Source organism: Xyrauchen texanus, chromosome 36, assembly GCF_025860055.1.
Source record: "Xyrauchen texanus isolate HMW12.3.18 chromosome 36, RBS_HiC_50CHRs, whole genome shotgun sequence".
NCBI lineage: Eukaryota > Metazoa > Chordata > Actinopteri > Cypriniformes > Catostomidae > Xyrauchen > Xyrauchen texanus.
The window spans coordinates 4,467,575-4,487,845 of record NC_068311.1 but is presented as its reverse complement, the minus strand read 5'-3'; the positions used below and the strand labels follow the sequence as shown (position 1 = coordinate 4,487,845).

Genomic DNA, 20,271 nt, shown 5'->3' with positions numbered 1-20,271 from the left:
TTAAAATGCTACTTTTGAATGCAAATGCATGCACTGTGGTTTCAGTGTGGGATCTAAACCTGGATCTCCCATGCTGCTGACGCATTGCACTTACTGTTGCGCCACAGGGGAAGATAAATGCATTTGATAGCCTACGCTTTTATCCAAAGCAATGAGACACAGCAAGCAATTTTTCATACAAAGTTTAACAACATCTGCTGTATAGGACTGCCAAGTTCTCACAGTGGCTGGAGTAGTAAAAATAGTAGCACATTCTTGTACCTTAAGTGCAGGTTAAGTGCAATAGTAGCACAATTAGTGTGGCATGGTTAAGTGCTCACGGAACAGATGTGTTTTCAGCTGGTTCTTGAATGTTGAGAAGGTAACAGCAGATCATGTGAAGGCTGGAAGTTCATTCCACCACAGAGGAGCAGAGAAAGTGTACGATCGTGAAATAGACTTTGAGCCTCTTTGTGATTGGTCACTCGTTCATAGACCACATAGAGCGAGTTGGAGCATAGACCTTAAGAAGTGATTTGAAGTTAGAGGGTGTGGTTCCATTGGCTGTCCTGAAAGCCAGAGTCAAAGCCTTGAATTTGATGCGGGCAGCTACAGGTAGCCTGTAGGAGTGAAGACCAGATGTGCTGCAGCTTTCTGGACTATTTGCAGTGCCTTAATGGTGTTAGCTGGAAGGCCAGCCAACAGAGCATTGCAGTTGTCCAGTCTTGAAATGACCAGAGCTTGGACCAGGAGCTGTGTAGCATATTCAGACAGGAAAGGTCTGATTTTCCTGATGTTGTAAAGCATGAATCTGCAAGATTTGGTCGATGAGATGTGTGCAGTGAAACTAAGATGGTCATACCAACACTCCCAGGTTCCGGGCTGTTCTGGTTGGTTTTGGTGTATAGTTGAACTAAGTTGAATAGTGAGTTTGTGGTCAACAGATGGGTTGGCTGGGATCACGAGGCGTTCTGTCTTGACAAGTTTGAGCTGAAGGTGTCGTTCCTTCATCCAGGCCGAAATGTCAGAGAGGCAGGCAGAGATACGAGCTGAGACAGTAGGGTCATCAAGCTGGAACGACGGGTAGAGCTGCGTATCATCTGCATAGCATAATGTGTCTACAAGTATTATACAAAACATTTAACATTTACTAAAATAATAAAATTGTTACAAACAGTATGGCGTACAGCATCTGTTACCAAGTTAGGATTGGTCTGTAATGTTTTTAAGGCAGTTACTAGTGAATGGTCTGTTGCTTGAAATACAACTTTAACTTATTAAGTACTTATGTACTGAATTTTAAAGAAATAAGCAACATGTTATGTGTCGTGTAAGTCAAGGTATTATGAAGACCATACAAATAGTTGCATTTTACCCCATGAAATGAAAACTGGAGTTTTGTGGATTTTAGTCCATGTCTATATTGATTTTATAAAATCTTTCTTAAAGGAGTTAATGAACAAAACCAAGCTGCTCCAAGGTAAATCACAACATTACACATTTTTATTTGAAGCAAATGAAGTATTTGAAAATTGCACAAAAAGATAAAGTTTCAAGAGTGTGTACTTAACGTCCTTAATGAAGGAACGAACAACAATCCTTTGGAGTGTTGTAAATGGCATAATCTAAATAAAAATGATGGAAAATTATAAAACAATTTGTACGTTTTGAGTTATAAAATATTTGTAATTCGTAATATTTTTTTATTATTATTTTAATGTAAAATATTGTAAACATTCTACTGTAAAAATGTGTTTAAATGATTAACTGGTAGTTACTGTACCATTAACGGGGATAAATTATATTTTAGCAAGAGAATACGTGTAATTTCATGGTATGATTAAAATAAAATATTTATAACAATTTTTTTTAGTTTTTTTTTTTTGGTCCTGCTGTGTTCAGTTGAAGCTTACTTCCCTAAAGTCAATATACATTTTTTGACAAACTCATCTTGGGCTGATGTTTCGTACTTTTCATATTATATTGAGTATGAATAATGGGTGAACAGAGACTTCTCCCCTCACTTGTGTTCTTTATTATATGTAAGTGCCAGCAGCTTTACAGCTAACACACAGAGGTTGTGCTACAAATATGTGACGGACTGAGTTGTACAATTTCCATCATGGTCTTTTTTATCCGTCATATTAGTTTAAATGTCCCTGATACGTAGTCAATTTTATTTTGTTTCGATATAGTCAACCTTTTCAGTTAGAAGTGGCTTTGTGTAGTAAGTGTGAGTCTGATAAAACATTTATTCTATTTAATAATTTGCAGAGTTGGGGAACATACTTTTTAAAGTGTACTTACATTATTGATATTTCTGTATGAGAGCAGCAGAGTTCCTTTGGCGAATAGCGGTCTCTTTTCCACACGCACACGGGCAAGAGAGTTAAAAAAAAGTGCTTTGAAAGAGTGTGCGCTGCTGCTCTCATCCAGAATAATCACACGTTAGGACATATACGTGTGAAAACTGAATGTATGATAGCACTAACTGTAGAGAGCATGCTTTTTTTCAGGTCTGATAAAGAGGACATGTCTGGGGGGAAAAGGACGTATGGTCACCCTATGTTACTTTATTTTTTGGGTTTGTTTGTGTGTTTGTTTGTTTTTCATTGCATCACAATTGCCATGGACTCGGCCAGACTCGGAAATAAATCCCAAGTCCGACAGGCTCGAGTCCCAGTAAAAATGCATCCGAGTCTGTGACAAGTACAAGTCCATTCACATTGGACTCGGTGACCAAGTCCGAAATCGAGTGGCCCAACTCTACTTTATATATAAAGGTGAAAATGTTAATGATAGTTTGTGTGAGTGACACTGGGCACTGTCTGCACATATTTATTGGCCATAGCTCCTAGAAGGGCCAAAATTGATGACATTGAACTCATCATCTGGCCTTTTTTTTTTAGAAACCTGCATTACTATGGTGTTTAACAGGAGATATCAAAGTGCAAAGCAGATTACTGTAGTTCCAGTTGGTTGCTGTATTAACATTATGTGATTTAATGGTATATACGGTAGTGAACTGTAAAATATACTGCCACCAAAATGTCACCCAGTAATATATTTATGTTGCAAAATATTCAGATATGCAGTATATAAAAATATATAAGTATTTTGAGAATGCAGGGAGACTCGATTGCATCATTCACAGTGCGTCATGGGAGTGGACTTTTGCCAGGGGCTTAACAATTATTTCAGAAGTGAAGGGGACAAAATGTCCAGCATAAGAATAGAACAACAGACCAAATAACCAAGTTGTGTCCTTGATGCATTTACTTGGTAATTCCATTTGTTAATATTAACTAACAATAAACAATACTTTTACAGCATTTTATAAACAGTGCTGGTCAATGTTAATTTCAACATATAGTAATACATTTTTTTAAATGAAAAGTTGTATATGTTAACATTAGTTGCATGAGCTAACATGAACTAACAATGAACAATTGTATTTTTATTAACATACATTAACAAATATTGTTCATTGTTAGTTCATGATATCTAATGTATTAACTAAACTTAACAAATTAACTCATTTGTGATTTAACAAATTAAATAATTTGTTAAGTGCTACCGCATACTTGTATGCCCTCATTTTAGTTCAACGGCCAGATTGGACAAAACATCACCTCAAGCAGGCAGAGTTTGTTATATAGGTGCAGTATATTATACATGAATAAAGTTCAGAATCAACTTTAATAACCAATATTGGGGTAAAACAAAAGGGAGCACATGGAATTTACTCATTTCATTTACCATAAGGCATATAAAGCCATTAGAATTACATAAAGGCTATCCTGTGTAAAAAGGGTAATGTGTCATTTTTCATTGATGATCTATTTCTACCTTAATAACCTTAAAGATACTTTGTTGATTCATTTGTTTAACCCAAAGTAATCAGGTTGATTCTGTCATACTAATTGGTATTTTTGAATTAAAAACAAAGCAGGGGGGGCCTGGGTAGCTCAGTGGTAAAGACGCTGACTACCACCCCTGGAGTTCGCTAGTGCTGAGTGACTCCAGCCAGGTCTGCTAAGCAATCAAACTGGCCCGGTTGCTAGGGAGGGTAGAGTCACATGGGGTAACCTCCTCGTGATTGCTGTAATGTGGTTCACTTTCGGTGGGGCGTGGTGAGTTGTGTGTGGATGCTGCGTGGATGGCGCGAAGCCTCCACATGCTCTATATGCGGTCAACAAGCCACGTGATAAGATGCGCGGGTTGACGGTCTCAGGTGCGGAGGAAACAGATTCGTCCTCCATCACCCAGTTTGAGGCGAGTCACTACGCCACCACGAGGACTTAGAGCACATTGGTAATTGGGCTCTATATATAATATATATATTTCAGTTATAATGTCCCTTTTTCTTACATATGAAATAAATTGTCTCCCAGCTAATTCCGTTTATACAGAATTATATAATGTAATAATTATACAGGGGACCTTCTAACTAGGTACAATATGAAAATATTCATTTAATTAATTGTTTTATAAGTTTTTCATCATTTTGGTTACATTTTAGCTCTTTAAAAATGAACAAATCAATGTATTTAATCAATAAATATAATATTATATTGCATATGTTATATTTTGTTACATTTGTATTGTTTAATTGCGTAAATATGTACTATTTACAGGTATTTACATTGATTTGTTGCACACGCGCTATAACCGGTACTGTCTCTTTAAGGAAACATGGCTTATCTATAAACAACCTCTTTATATAAGCACATGTTAATGAGAGAGACTCCAATGGCTTTATCTCATCTGTGCTATGCCTGATTAGAATTAAATGTTTATTTTTTGTTATTAATGATCAACATCTGACTGTAAAGAACAGAAAGGGTATTTAAAGGGACATTATTCATTGATAAATGGGTCACGTGGATCTCTTCTTTGGACACACATTAAAATGAACAACTTTTACTGTCAACACACTGTGAAAGGATCTCGCCGCTGAATATTACACCTCTTACTACACAATTACTGGTGAGTGAAATCTAAACGTATACCAGCCAGTTGCCAAACTTATACATTTATAGTCGCATAGTGCGAGATTTGGTTTCAAATGCGATTTCAGATGTGATTTCCTCTCATTGTAGTGGAAGGTTGCACATAGAGTAAAAGATCGATCTTGGGATTTAAGAAGCGATATCGAGATAACATTACAGAACTACTTCTCAGTCAAAATAACAGCAAAGATTTAGAATTAATAGTATTTTTTAACATGTACCTGTCCAATGTCTATTTCGTCATTATTGGCATTAACAACTCACACATTTGTCAAAGTGGGCAAATTAACTTTGTCCACTTTGATCATAATCAATAAACATCAACAGATTCCCTAAGGCAACTTGCAATACTTGATCACAGTAAAAACGTAAATGGAGGGTATTTCTTTCACGGAAATGACGGTACATAACGAGCTCATGCACGTGGTTGTCCAGGTATCTTGACTCTTTATTGACATGCTTCATTGACATGCTTTTACACATATACAAATTTGCTGTATGAAATACACAACTCAAACATATTTTCCTGGAGAAAAATGTGGGGGTGATCTTTGGTTTTATTGAAAGTGAGGGGGACACATCTCTCATGTATTCTACGCCCATGACTGTTACTTAAGGGCTCCTTTGGCGTGATTCTCTGATTGGTGGATATTTCTCTTCAGGATTCATGGGTAATGTAGTTCTTAAGCAGGAAATCAAGTACTGAATACAATTGTTTTTAAATGAAGTTGAATAAAGTGGGCTGATGGCTTCCACAGAAGGGCTAAATAATCAGTTAACAACCTCACGGTGGGGCTGGGTAGCTCAGTGAGTATTGACGCTGACTATCACACCTGGAGTCACGATTTGGAATCCAGGGTCTGCTGAGTGACTCCAGCCAGATCTCCTAAGCAACCAAATTGGCCCGGTTGCTAGGGAGGGTAGAGTCACATGGGGTAACCTTCTCGAGTTCTCGCTCTCAATGGGGCGTGTGGTAAGCTGTGCATGGATTGCGGAGAGTAGCATGAGCCTCCACATGCCGTGAGTCTCCGCGTTGTCATGCACAACGAGCTACGCGATAAGATGCGCAGATTGACGGTCTCAGAAGCGGAGGCAACTGAGACTTGTCCTCCGCCACCCGGATTGAGGTGAGTAACCTTGCCACCACAAGGACCTACTAAGTAGTGGGAATTGGGCATTCCAAATTAGGGAGAAAAATGGGATAAAAGACAAAATGTTAAAAATATAAAAACATGAACAACCTCAGAGCTCACAGTACTTCTGTCTTTAAAGGTTTACACGTTATCGTTAAAACTCAATTCCCCTGGGAAAAAAAGAATGGGATTTCTACTTCTGGATTCAAACTTCCTGTTTCAACAGGAAGTACATCAACAAAGGAAATAAACTTGGCTTGTCAAACGGTTTCATGGGGTTTTGAAAGGCAAAATAAATTCCACCATGCTTTATTTGTACTATGTAAATGCACTGTGTTCTGTCAGAGGGACTTTGCTGCAGGTGTTTGTACCATGGAAGTTAACAGTGGTGTTAGTCTGATAGTTTAGGATCCTGAATGCTAACTAAAGGTTCAGTTTCAAGAAGTGCTGATCCAGGAACTGGTTGGATACAGAGATCAACACTGCTTCAGGGACTCACTGTGCAGTGGTATGTTTTCTGTAAGTTCTCTGGATGAAAGTGTCTGCTAAATAAAAACTCTGGATAAACTGAAACATGCTTGTGCAATCGTTGACCTAAACAACCTATTTTATTTCTTCTGAAGACCCACTTAATTTTAACATTTAATTACACTTAGTTTTTACTTCAATTGGGTTTTATAGGTCTGTACCGAGCTGTATTGACCTGTATAGACACATGTATATTAAGTATGAATAATTCAGTTTCCTTGAATATAAAAATGAAAGCTTGTGCAACTTCCTGTAAAAATAACCAGTGGCCTTAAAAAGTATTTGGACACTTACATTTTCATGAATGTCATTAGATAACAACATTCTAAATCAAGTGGACATTTACTGTATTTTAAAGCTGCACTCATTAACTTTTGTCTTTGTGTCATCTTGGACTTACACTGACACCTAGTGGCTTGGAGGCAGCATCATTTAAAGTTTCAAATGCCATTGTAGAAATGTATTATTCACAGTCAGCCATGATTACTTTATTCAATGAGTGAAAGTGTCCAATAACAGGACGGTTACTGAGATTAAGCGAGTAGTATTCTGCAGGTCATGTGAATCTAACATGGCCGCCCCCGTGTGTGGACCCTCTCCGTGTAGAATAAAACAGCTTTTATAAGGTTACTGATATACTGAGTCTTCATTTTAATGTGAGTGCTCATGATTTCATACATATATTGCAAAATTACAATTCATGTCTTTAGGAGATAAACGTTTTTTAATGAGGAAAAAATGACTGACTGCACCTTTAAATAAAAGCAGTACAAGCACACTTTCCAGGGAAAACATTTAACAAAAATAAGTTTAGGTTACAAATGACATAATACTGTAGATTATAATAGATATAGGAATAGTTCTTGTGCTGGACTTCATTAATGTGTGAATGTATAAATTGATCTTATATTTTTGGATACCTAAACATAGTTATTTTAAATTCCCAAAAGGACAACAAACATTTATATAACAAGTACTATTACTTCATTAGACATAATAACCACTCACAGTTTTTCCTTGTAAAATTGCTTGCTAATAATAATATAATCACAAACATAAAGATGGCTTAATCCAACTCTACCATTCTGCTCGACCACTGGACTTCAGCCAGTGAACTATTGTGATTCATCATACACAAAGATTCAGGAAGAGGCTCATCTTTGCAGGATTAATGACATCAAAATTCTTGTCGACCATTGTGGTGGTCTCTTACATCGAACCTAGCCAGATGCTAGACCTATATCTTATTTATGAAACTCTTTTTGATTGTGTTTAATAATAGGGGAGTCTGGTGTCTCAGAATGTAATGCACCAAACTACCTTAAAAGGAGATGTAAGGCAGGATGTTCAGTCTCAGTCACCACTCACTTTCAATGCATCTGTTGTCCACACAATGAAAATGCATAATAAGTGAGGCAAATGTCACCTTTTGCATCTCACAGAAGATAGAAAGTCAAACAGGACAAAATAAGGTTTAGTAAATGCTGACACAATTATAATTGGAGTAAACTATCCATTTAAAGGGTAAAGTAAAAAAATAGATTTTACTCCCCCTCCATCCCAGATGTTTATGACTTTTTTTAAATAATATCTCGGATCTGTTGGTCCATGCAATGCAAGTGAATGGTGACCATAACTTTGAAGCACCAAAAAGCACAATAAAGCAGCATATAAGTAATCCATAAGACTCAAGTGGTTTAATCCCTGTCTTCTGAAGTGATCTTGGAGGAGAAAAGGACCAAAATCTAACTCCTTTTTCACTATAACTATGCCATTGCAGTCTCGAGGCACTATCATGATTTCAAGTTCTTAGTTCTTGATGCATACTCAAAGTCCTAGATATTTTGGTCTGTTCTCACCCAAAAATTACCGGATCGCTTCTGAAGACATGGATTAACCACTGGGGCCATATGGATTACTTTTATGCTGCATTTATGTGCTTTATGGAGCTTCAATGATTTGGTCACCATTCACATGCATTGTATGGACCAACAGAGCTGAGATATTCTTCTAAAAGACTTTGTTTGGGTTCTGCTGAAAAAAGAAAGTCATATACATTGAGTAAATGAAGAGAGAATTATAATTTTTGGCTGAACTATTCTTTTTGGGAACTGTTTGGGAACTGACATAATTTTACCATAGTCATAATGAACATCTGTCACTAGATGGTGATGTTCAGCATAAATGCCATATATTTCTGTGCATGGAGGTGTTTGTCAGGTTTGAACTGATCTCACCGTCCAACAGCTCACCTTTGGTCCAAGAGCAGCTCTAGGGTCAGTTGATGTGCAGAGTTCAGCCTCTGTGAATGAATACATCCATGATGTCATTTAGGAATGTGACACACTTTAAAATGCAATTCTTTGTATATTATTGGACGTGTCCCACTAACCTTATAGTCTCAGCCTCAGAGATGGCCAAAAAGTTCTAGGTTTTTGAATATTTGTATTAATGTACAGATTTTAAAATGCCATGTGTACAATCATTTTGACCACTTGAGCTGTCCAATAGTTGCTTGATTTGTCAGACTTCAGAGGTCATGAACTCTTCTAAACAATCATCAAATTGTCTCGCTTGTGAGATTATGTCTTATGTTTAAAGCAGATTTGCAGCTCTGAATTACTTTACCAGTGCATTCTTTTAGTACTATGCAAGGTTTACTATCCAAGTTCCTGGAAACAGGGTGCACAGCTTTATAACAGTAGTATTTTTATTTTTTGCATTTTTGTTTATCTTTATAATAATTTACATTCAATTAATTAGCAGATGCTCAAATGAGAAGCATCACAAGCAATTTGTCCAATTGGTCAACCTCTCTGGTCATTTTACATCATCTGGTATTTTACAGATATGTGGGTGCAAATGTTATATTTATATAAAATATATTTTTAAGATAATGCATCAAAAGCAAATATCTGTTTGTGCCTTTTGTCCCCCAAATAAGAACACAGCAGAAACACTTTTGGCCTCATCATGTCTTTATAAATGTTTTTGAATCTCAGTCTCTCAAAACCTTTTCTTGGGAATGTCCATTTTAGTAACTATGGCGGCAAATCAATACCAATAATCCATAAGCGTTGTTGAGCTGTCACACCTCTGCTTCCTTTGCTGTAATGCCCATCGGTTGCCTCTCTGCATTATAGAGTCCTGTACTTCATCCTGTGGCAGCAGAGAATGTTCTTCCAGTTCCTTCTAACATGGGTCTGCCTCCCCCAGCCATGAGGACCTCACTGCCCCTTTCGACATTCCCACCTCCAGGATTCAATCTGCCACAGATGCCAGCAGGTACCTGCACAAAACTGCTCTCTTCTAATCCTGACCGCTTGAGTCTGACATTTTTTTTCTCGAATTAATTACATGATATGCAGATTAATTAATCGCAATTATGCACACATATAAATAATTGCTGAGAAAGCCCCTCAAATAACAATAACTCAATATATAATTATTAAAATTATAAATTAATATAAATATAATGTATATTATGAAAGCATAATTATGTTAATGACAATTATAGGGCAGATGAGTAAAGCATTGATAAAAAGTGGCTTTAGAAGGTAATATGTTGTTTATTTCGATACTGTTGAATCATTGGCCGACAGTCCACAACAATCTATTTTGTAAATGAATTCATCAATCTGTCCGTGATGGATTTAATAAGGGCTTTTCTAAGGACGTGTCAACGTACACACTTTTGGATTGTCACACTTTGGTTGCTTTTTAGGTCACTTTGTACTTTACAAAAACAAGTCTCGAGATCCCTGCATTCAGAATTGTGCTCCGTCTGGCTGTATTTGGACTCAACAACGCATTCTCAACTTGTGCTGGTGTCAAGCCAGTCGGAGTGTGGTTTGTTCTCTGTACAGCTGCGCCTTGCCTTTACAGCTGGAGTTTTGCTTACTGCTCCTAGTGAAAACAGGTGGTACTACAAGCAAGAATATTCTTTATTACGGTCCGGGGACATTTATAATTGCGTACATTTTTTTTAAAGCAATATATTTATATTAAATAATAGCAATGAATTAACGTGTTAAATTCACAGCCCTAGTCAAAATTATTATTTTTTTTAAACACCTGGATAGAAAGACAGATGGATGTTGAAATCAAATCAGGCTTTGCATAGAGCCCTTATGTAAATCAGGGGCGTGTCTAGGGGGAGGCTGGGGGAGGCAGTGCCTCCCCTAGGATAAGCTCTGCCTCCCCTGAGAATTTGAGAAATAATCTGTCCATCTGATGAAATTTTAAATTACAATTTAAAAGTGGATTGTTTTGTGCATATTTTTCCATCGCTAGCAAGATGAGTGAGGTCTGACACAACATCCAGTTTTGGCGCTGTTTCACAGTGCGCGCGAGCTCGGCGTACGCGCTCAGAAAAAGTGCATTATGTCAGAACAGAACGCCAATGAAATGTTTACCTGGCAGAGCTTTAAAGCACGAGCAAACAATGAACTTTTGCGATGGCGAATAAGTGCAGTGTCCTGTGAGTGTAACTCTACCACTGCATTAACATATGATGTGAATGTACGTCGAGATTTCGGGGACTGATCGAGGCGCCAGTACTGCAGCTGATAGAATGTGCGGCGATGAGAAAGCAGTGTGCAGTGCACTGTATGCGGCGCACGAGCAGCGCGAGATGCTTTCACATATGCTGCGTTACTTTGTAGGCTAACTGATCCGCGGCTGTACTGTACCAGAAACACATAGGCATACTCACTATTTTTTTTATTTCAAATCCAGAAGTTATCAACAATTTTTATTTAAAAAAAAAAAAAAAAAAATGTTTTGTCTGCATTGCGATTCTCTTTGTACACATATACACTCTTTAATAGACGTATTCACGTTAAAACCCAATTTAATCAACGTATTCAATGCATTACTTCTATACAGATGTATATATTAATTTGCTCGAGCAATTAAGTGGAAAAATATTTAACCATGTATTTATATTAAAATCGCAAACATTTTAAATTAAAACTTAAAATTGACAAAAACAGCAGACTCATACCTTTTCTTTTGCATTTAAATTTTAATACAATAAATCTTGCATTTCACAAAGAACTTGTTTTTCCACCTCCACGAATGAGACTAGAGTCGTTCATTATCCCGCCTTGTTGAGGTAAATTTTAGTTTTCCTTGCTTTACCCCGGTCTTAAAGTAAAAATGAGACTGTGAAAAATAGTAGTATTTAATTAAATACATTTATCTAAGTCTATTTTGACTATAGATCTCAAAACTCCTCCAGTAGCCCCTTAAATAAAAAAGCGAACAGTCCTAACTAGAACGTTCATTAAAAAAATGTAGCCTATTGCTTTTCTATTGGCCGTTATTGGGTGTGTGTCCGTCTGCTGCCGGATCACATTAACAACCAGAGTGCGCAGTAGTCACAGTCGTCAGCACTTACAACCAGAGAATAACATTAAAATACTGTTCTCATACCGTTCAAATGAGCATATCAAAATGTTTTACCTGGGTCCACATTCACAAAGAATCTTATAAGAGGCTACAAGTAGCTTCATAACTTTAGACTCCTAATGTGTTTTACTAAGAGTAATTCACGAAGCATTTTAGCCCTAAAAGTAGCACCTAAGTCTGGAACAGCTTAGAAGAAGAAACAAATGAATTTACCTCTTGTCTATACAAACGTGACTTCAGATTCATTTAAAAAACTCTCTCGTCTCGGTTGCCTACTCGTGTAGCACGTCTTCTCACAAGCAAACACCTGTCACTCATCACCAGGCAATCACCGTGATCTGATATATGAATCTGTCAATAATAATAATAATAAATAATAATAATATCATCATCATATTATTAATGTTGACCTGGTTTAACTAACTTTTATGTGATAGCCCTATAGTCTAATAGGGGCCCTGTGCCTATCTCTGGGTTCCTGGCTTAGAAAAAGATATGCACTAAAACAGATTGTGTGCAGTATAGCTTAATTTTGCACCGATTTTTTCAATTGTTTATGTTGCCCCCCCAAACATGATATCCTGGTAACCCTTCTGATGTAAATTAAGGCCAGGCTTTAGGAATCATAGAACTATTATAGCTGCTGTTTACCTTTAACCCTTATTACTGTTTTCAATGTATAGGTAAGACATGTGCAGTACCTGTACAAAACACAGTGGGTATAATATGCATGATAGAAGCACGGATTGAACAAATAAACAAACTTGTCAAACTCAAGTTCTCATAATAGTTTTCAAAAGCTTTGACAAATGATGTTAATGTTGAGGCAGTTCAAGCATGAAATAATTAAAGTCACCTTGTACATTTTTACCTTGTTTTTAAACACAGGATTCCCTCATGTTGCCCCAATGGCCCCGATGAAACATTCTGGTCCTCGTCCAAATATACCATCAGGTACGTACAGCTGATCGGCAGGACTGAAAAACGCAGTCACCCAAAAATCTATACAAACCCAAGTTTCAATACAATGAAAGTGAATGAATAAAACGTGTTTGAAGCAACACCAATGAGGGTGAATAAATGATAACAGAATTTGCATTTTTGTGGGAACTAACCATGTCTAACTAACTCATGTAAAAATAGTAAATAGTAAAATACATTTTGGTGACACCCCTTTTAAAGCTAGAAAATCCTTTTGCGCCCCACCACATAATCAGATATTTTTTTTTTTTATTATTATTTAATTTGTATAATTTCTGTTTACAAAAATAGATCATTTTAATTGCAGTATATATTTTAAAAATATCCAAAAATAGTACAAGTAAAAAAGTAATATTGCGTTGCAGGAGCAAATTTAAAGGAAAGATTGTGTCATCATTTAGGCTACTCACCCTCAAGTTGTTTCAAACAAAAGGATGAGGGACGAGAGGATCATGATTTGGACTTTCAAGCTCCAAAGAGCATAAAAGCACCATAAAAGTCATCCATATCACTAGTGTGCTATATATTAAAGTCTTCTGAATCCATACAATAAGTGTGTGAGGAATTGACTGAAATTTAAGTCTTAATTAACTGAAAATATTCCCCTTCTTCCAACTGAATCTGGCGTGCACACAAGAACATCTTTATTTACATAAGCGCAGCGAGCACACCTGACACCATATAAAGAGAAAAAGGGAGGAAGAAATTGCACACAATCTTCATTGGTTCTTTGATTTGTTGTCACCACAAATTTAACTGAATGAGATTTGAGTACTGGAGGGAGTGAGGCACACCTTGAGAACAACTAATATAGCTGAACATCTTCAATACACCAAAGCCGTTGATACTGTACTGTACTTGATGTAATTTCCCTTTTTCCTAATATCAGAAAACCCATTGGAAGAACCTTCAAAACACTCTCCAGAGGGCCCTAAAAGTCACACTGACCCAACAGGAGGTCAACCACTGAATTCCCCTCCTCCTGCGCGCTTTCTTGGGCCCAGGCCTGGATTTCTACCACCACAAAACCCTCTGGGACCCCGCCCGCCATTTATGCCAACCTTCCCCAATGATATGCCACGCCCGAACATGCCACCACCAAATATGCCACGTCAAATGATACCCCCACATGTGATGCAACCCCAAATGTTGCCCCACAGGAGCCCCAACCCCATGTTCCGAGAGCCTCGTGCCGGTCGATTCCGGATGCCCATGATGCGCCACCCAGTAGAGAATTTCCCTCCACCCAGAGAAGGGGTCCCCCCTCAGGGCCCACCCAGGGTGCCCATAGAAGAAGAACAGTGGGAAGAGAAACCATACTGGAATGACTGGCAGGAACATGAACCCGAAAGGAGGCCGGAGAGGTTTGGAAATGGGCCGCCGTTCCAGGGGGGTGGATGGGGAAGGGGTAGGGCTGGCCATCGTGGCCGAGGTAATTTTGGGAACTGAATGTGAATCAGAATGAATTCAAGGATTTTGATTGAAATTAAGTTCTGAACCACGGAACAGGATTAAGGAGAAAGTCCACGGAAAGGAACGGACGCTGTTTCTAAAGTTCTTAGCCCACACGAAAATCACAGACATTGATTCAGATGTTCATGTTCAAACCTGTTTCTGAATACGAGTGATGGTGCTGGCCTTTCTATAAGTTAATATTAATCTGAATAGGAGAGACAGAACCAGGGGATCGTTCAATTATGAAATTCCCATTGTAAGAATAAGCTCTTTCTATCTCTCTCTTTGAAATCGAAGGGGTCCTCCAGCTTTTCAGACTTTGATTCACTACCTCTAATGTAAACGGAAACATACGTGCAAAGAATGAGGGGTCTAGTGTGATACGTTAAATGTAAATAGTCCAGCTTAGATACTTTTGGAAGTTCTACCATGAAGAAATCAATTCTGAAAAAGGTCCTGCCCACATTTCCTTATGTATATTTGGTGGTAATATTTAGTTTAAAAGCTTCTGTACCTTTTTAGCGATAAAGAAGAGCGTAACTATTGTGTTCTGTGATGAAAATGATACATTGGATCACACTGGAGGTTACGCTTACATGGTTCTGCTGTAGAACATCATCTGTTGGTGTATAATTTTACGAAAATAATTTTTTATCGTTCTTGATTTCATTTTCTTTGTGTTTATATTAACATGTTAAAAGAAAAACTAGTAAATGTTATGGCCACTTAATAAACTGAGTTCCTATTCATTTTCTTATGATGACATGATGTGTGAAGTTATCTCAGTAGAGTTCGCCATTCGTCAACACTCACAGACTCACAGGTGTTACAGTACTGTGCAAAAATAGTGCCATAAATAGTTTTCATTTATAAATGAATGTCATAAAAAGTCCAGCAAACTGAAAACAAGCTAAACCAGTATTTGTTGTGACCACCTTTACCTTCAAAACAGCACCAATTCTCTTTCTGTTGTTGTTGGCAGAGAGGATGCTCCAAACTTCTTGGAGAATTCACCACAGTTGATCTCAATTGCTTCGGTCTCTTCATGTAGTCCCAGACTAACTCGATGGCTCTGTGGGGGCCATGTCATCTGTTGCAAGGCTCCCTGTTCTTCTATTCTATTTGCGAAAGGAACGTTTGGGAGTTTAAAATGTATATTTCCTATTGACACACTGAAACTGAAGATATAAAACCATCTAAAGGCAAATGTTTTCGTGAAACATATTATGTGCCTAAAACTTTTGCATAGTACTGCATTTATCGGCAACACATCAACACACAATTCAGTTCTTGGAGTCTCCACTAACGAGCTGATGAGTTGAATCAGGTGTGTTTGATTAGGTAGATATCCAAAATGTGTACTGTTGGGGGCCTCCAGGAACAGGGTTGAGAACCACTGAATTAAATAATAGGCTATGTTTACATATGAGTTACTTAACATGAAACGGTAAGAGTAAAGCCAGGTAATGGGATACTAAAAAATGTGTTCAACACAATACAGCTCATTCAAGTCATTTCCTTTCAAGGAAGTGAAGGCTCATGACATTTCGTAATAAATTGTACAAGATGGCGAAATCGTAAGATCTTGTGCGACTTTGCTTAAATGCTTGATATTTGTTTTATGTACAAAATTAATTGTGTTTATGCAGTAAAATTCTACAACGCAAACGTCAGTGAAGAGCATGCTTGAGATGAAAGATGAAACCAGGGTTGGACTGGTAATCTGGCATACCGGACATTTTCCCGATGGGCCGCCGGTGGTTCGGCCGCGAAACGTGCCGAATGGGCCGTGATAAGCAACAATGAGCCGCTGCGTTATGCAGAACGGACCACAAAACGATGCCGCGATATGCATAAAAGGACAGCGATACCCCCCCAACACCGCTCAACAACTTTTGGGCCAGCTGCCATGTAAAATCCCGGGCCAATTTCTCTTCCCAGTCCACCCCTACCGTTCATGTGTTACACTTGCTATAGTTTACTTCCATGTTGCTTCTTCATCAAGTGCTGATTTGTATTGAAATAAGCAAAATATATAGTAAACATATATGGATATGAAATAATAATAAAAATATTATTTATGGAAGTGCAACATTTTTTAAAAGTGACACTATTACATATCTCGGGTCTTTAATGACCCTATATTATTATTAGGTTATTAAGTATATATATATATATATATATATATATATATATATATATATAAAACTAAATGAGGTATACATGTGTGCTATAAAACTACCTGAGGTATGCATTAAAGGGTTAAACACAATACAGAATTTAGAAATGACACTTCTGGGAATTTCCATGTTTTCAGAGGGGAAAAAAGACAAAAACGACATACATCTTTTCTAAAATTTGGAAAGTAGTAATAATAGATATTGCGTAAGTGTGCGTCCAAACTTTTGACTGGTGGTGAAGCTAAATGAATTGAGAGCAAAAATCTAAAATGTTTTAGCATTAATATTGTCTTGTGGTTCACGGATCAGCATCATGCCAACAAGTGTTTGCGCTTAAACTCGGTTCGCTCTTGTGATCCACGGGCACAGCGCGCTCACATGCGCGTGCACCCTACCTCCAGGCGCGAGCGCCGCGTCTGACAGCAGAGACGCGCGGATGCCATGATGTCTAACATCACAGCAGAGCATACGGGATGATGACAGGTATGTATGCATAATAACACGCATATATAAACGTATGGCATTTGTTTAGACTGGAATCGCTTTAAATGTGAATGATGATGCGCGTGACTGCGGCATCACTAGAGACCACACGTGCTGGACGCGCAGTGTTAATTGACTCGCGTTTGTTTGCCTATTCAGACATTGACCGTTCTGAAAGCCGCATTTGGCAGTGACATAACTGAGAAACGTGAGTTTTGCCTGTTTTTATTGGGGATAGGTGTTTTCTTGTCAGCTGTTTAAGTGCACTATTTAAAAGCATTCGGGTTTAGAAATGCATCAGGCGTTTCGCGTGCGTTCTGACTACGCGCACCTGTCACTAGCGTCTACAACATGCGCCGTCAGTGCCAAGGGCATCAGCTCCCGCGTGACCCTGAATGTGCTTACACCCCAGTGCACACTATACAGCTCTCATAAGGTTTGATGTTAAACAGCTCTTGAATTTATTCATTGCTCATATAAGTTGGGGTTTTTCTCTGGTTTAAATGAATGATGATGATTGCCTCTCTGTGTGTGATGCCCTGAACCCTGCTGTCTAGCATATGCCCGGGATATGTGCCACATGGAGACCTGCACTAGATCACTTTTCATTAAAAATAGATTTTTTGGGGGTGCATTTCCATTAAAAATATTAAATGATGCCGTTCTTGGAAAAAAAAGATTTGAATTGTCATTTGTAATGACATTTTCAAATGGTTACAGTTGAAAAGACAGTAACTACTTTAATGACTACAGTTTTACATTTTGTGCTGAAAATATTGAATGTCCAGGATTCGAACCAGCGTCTCCAGTGTGGGAGGCAGGAGAGCTAACAAGGAAGCTAAAGGCTACAATCTCTAGTATCAGTCGCTAGCGCGCCTCTTGACGCCAGGGGAGTGAGGTTTATACACTGCACAGCTCATACCAGCTGGCTACCGTTACCCCCTAAACCTCACTCCCATCTGGGTCATGGCACCACTGTAACCAGTCCTGCTCAACCCGCTCCGAGCAGGATTCGAACCAGCATCTCCAGTGTGGCAGGCGGGCATAACAAGGATGCTAAAGGCTACAGCCTTTAGTGTCAGTCGCTATTGCACCTCTTGAGGCCAGGGGAAAGAGGTTTACACACTGCACAGCTCGTACCAGCTGGCTACCGTTACCCTTGCCTGTGCAAAACTCTTTCCATGATACTAGGGCTTCTATGTAGTTGCTAATGTTCCTAAGGAGTGATTTGTTTACATCATTTGTATGTAGGTTTGTTTGCTTGGGTGTTGTTTACTGGCCCTTGTCCACCCTCAATTGTCTATGATAATCTGGTATGATTGTATGGCTTGGTCCCTGCTTGAAGGGATTTTTGACCGTTTTATCGTCCACCAATTGACAACGGTAAGTCTGATCTTTAAAAAAAGATGTATTTAATTTTGAGATGATCTGCATCGACCAGTAACTTTGCACCAATGGACAATTAACAGAAGAGGTAATTTGCATAGTGTCAGTTTCAAAATCTATTGACTTTTATTTATTTATCTATCTATTTATTTTTATTTGGAGTAGGCCCACATACACTCTAAAGGGATTTTTGCTGCTTGTTCTATTTAGTTAATTAAACTGAACTAAAACAACACAATTCTAGAACACTTGACCTCATTGCGTTCTATCCATTTAAATCTGTAAAATGGAAGGTTACTTAATCCATTTGAGTTGGGACTACATGAATACTTGTTAATGGTGGTGTTAATGTAGCATTGATGAAACTGTGCAGGGAACTTCCATTTCTGGGTATGCTGCATGGGACTCATTGAAAATAATGTTAAAATAAGTGTTATTTTATTGAATGTTTTTGTGCTAGATGAATATAAAGTGGGATACATAGTGTTTCATTTTTGGTTATGTTGATATTTAGAAGAGTTTCTGATATTTTGGAGTTTTGGGGGTTATCATAGTGGTGAAAAGTGGAGCTTGAGCGAAGACAGGTTGATATTGTACATTAAATTGATTGCTCAAAATAGATTTATTTGAGTTGCATTGACACAGCTAATTGTGTTGGGTTTACATAAAGTTTTTGTGTTGAGATTACAGTAATTTTAAATTAAGAAAATGAATTTCTAACATGTTGAACTGCAGTCCATGATTGAATCAAGTTCAGACAAAGCGCGATTTTTGTGAACTATTGTGTAAAATTCAATTGTTCATTCATCAATTCTGTGTTCATTTCATTTCAGCAATTTTGTGTACACGTCAGTGGCTTTTATTAAATTATATTATATAGCCTAAAGAAAAATGGTAACAGTTTGCGATAAGTTTGCATTTGTTAACATTAGTTAACTACATTGGTAAACATGAAATAACAATGAACAATAATGGTGCACTTGTATATTTTCACACATTCACACACCAATGACGGCAGAGCTGCCATGCATGGCGCTAGTCTGCCATTGGGAGCAACTTGGGTTTCAGTGTTTGCGCAAGGAGACTTCGGCATGTTGAGTCGTGTGGGCCGGGAATCGAACCACCAACCCTGCGATTAGTGGCCGACCCGCTCTACCTCTGTTTGGATTTAAATAAGCAGATACTGAAGAGCCTGTGATTGGATCATTATTGCAGTGATTAATATGTTTCAGCTGGCAACAATTCTTTTAACCCTAAATGATGCAGTGTGTAGCTTCTCATTTCTTAAACAACCATGTTGGAAGACATATCCTGTGGTCGTGGAAAAGATGTTATTGATTATCAGAAGGGGCAAATTATTGGCCTGCATGACTGGAATTGGGTTAAGAACTGTCTAACGCATTATTAAAATCTGGAAGGATAGTGGTGAACCATCAGCTTCATGGAAGAAATGTGGTCGGAAATAAATCTTGAGTGATCTGAGATCACTAAAACGCTTGAAGTCACATCGTAAAAAATCGACAGTAGAACTCGCGGCTATGTTTAATAGTGAACGTAAGAGCATTTCCACACATAAAATGCGACGAGACCTCACAGGATTGGGACTAAACAGCTGTGTGGCCACAAGAAAGCCACTTGTTAGTGAGGCTAATCTGAAAAAATGCTTCAATTTGCTTGGGAGCATAAAGATTGGACTGTGGAGCAATGGAAAATGGCCATGTG

General features: G+C 38.0%; 2 protein-coding genes across 4 annotated transcripts in view; both read left to right on the top strand.

Annotated features, from left to right (window-relative positions):
- Nucleotides 1-15,234, top strand: part of LOC127630188 (SR-related and CTD-associated factor 4-like) — a 54,323-nt gene extending 39,089 nt beyond the window's left edge. Inside the window, exons 17-19 of the mRNA XM_052107661.1 lie at nucleotides 9,796-9,937; nucleotides 12,953-13,018; nucleotides 13,935-15,234. Of these exons, the coding sequence (XP_051963621.1) occupies nucleotides 9,796-9,937; nucleotides 12,953-13,018; nucleotides 13,935-14,494 (768 nt within the window). The 3' untranslated portion in view covers nucleotides 14,495-15,234. The remainder of the gene's footprint in view (nucleotides 1-9,795; nucleotides 9,938-12,952; nucleotides 13,019-13,934) is intronic.
- Nucleotides 15,235-17,113: 1,879 nt separating this feature from the next.
- The window catches only part of LOC127630125 (rho guanine nucleotide exchange factor TIAM1-like), a 100,048-nt gene continuing 96,890 nt past the window's right edge, over nucleotides 17,114-20,271 (top strand). The window contains exon 1 of one of the 3 annotated variants that reach the window (XM_052107565.1): nucleotides 17,114-17,163. The gene's annotated coding sequence lies outside the window, so the exon portion shown is untranslated. The remainder of the gene's footprint in view (nucleotides 17,164-20,271) is intronic. The other 2 variants (XM_052107570.1, XM_052107564.1) reach the window with 2 other exon arrangements.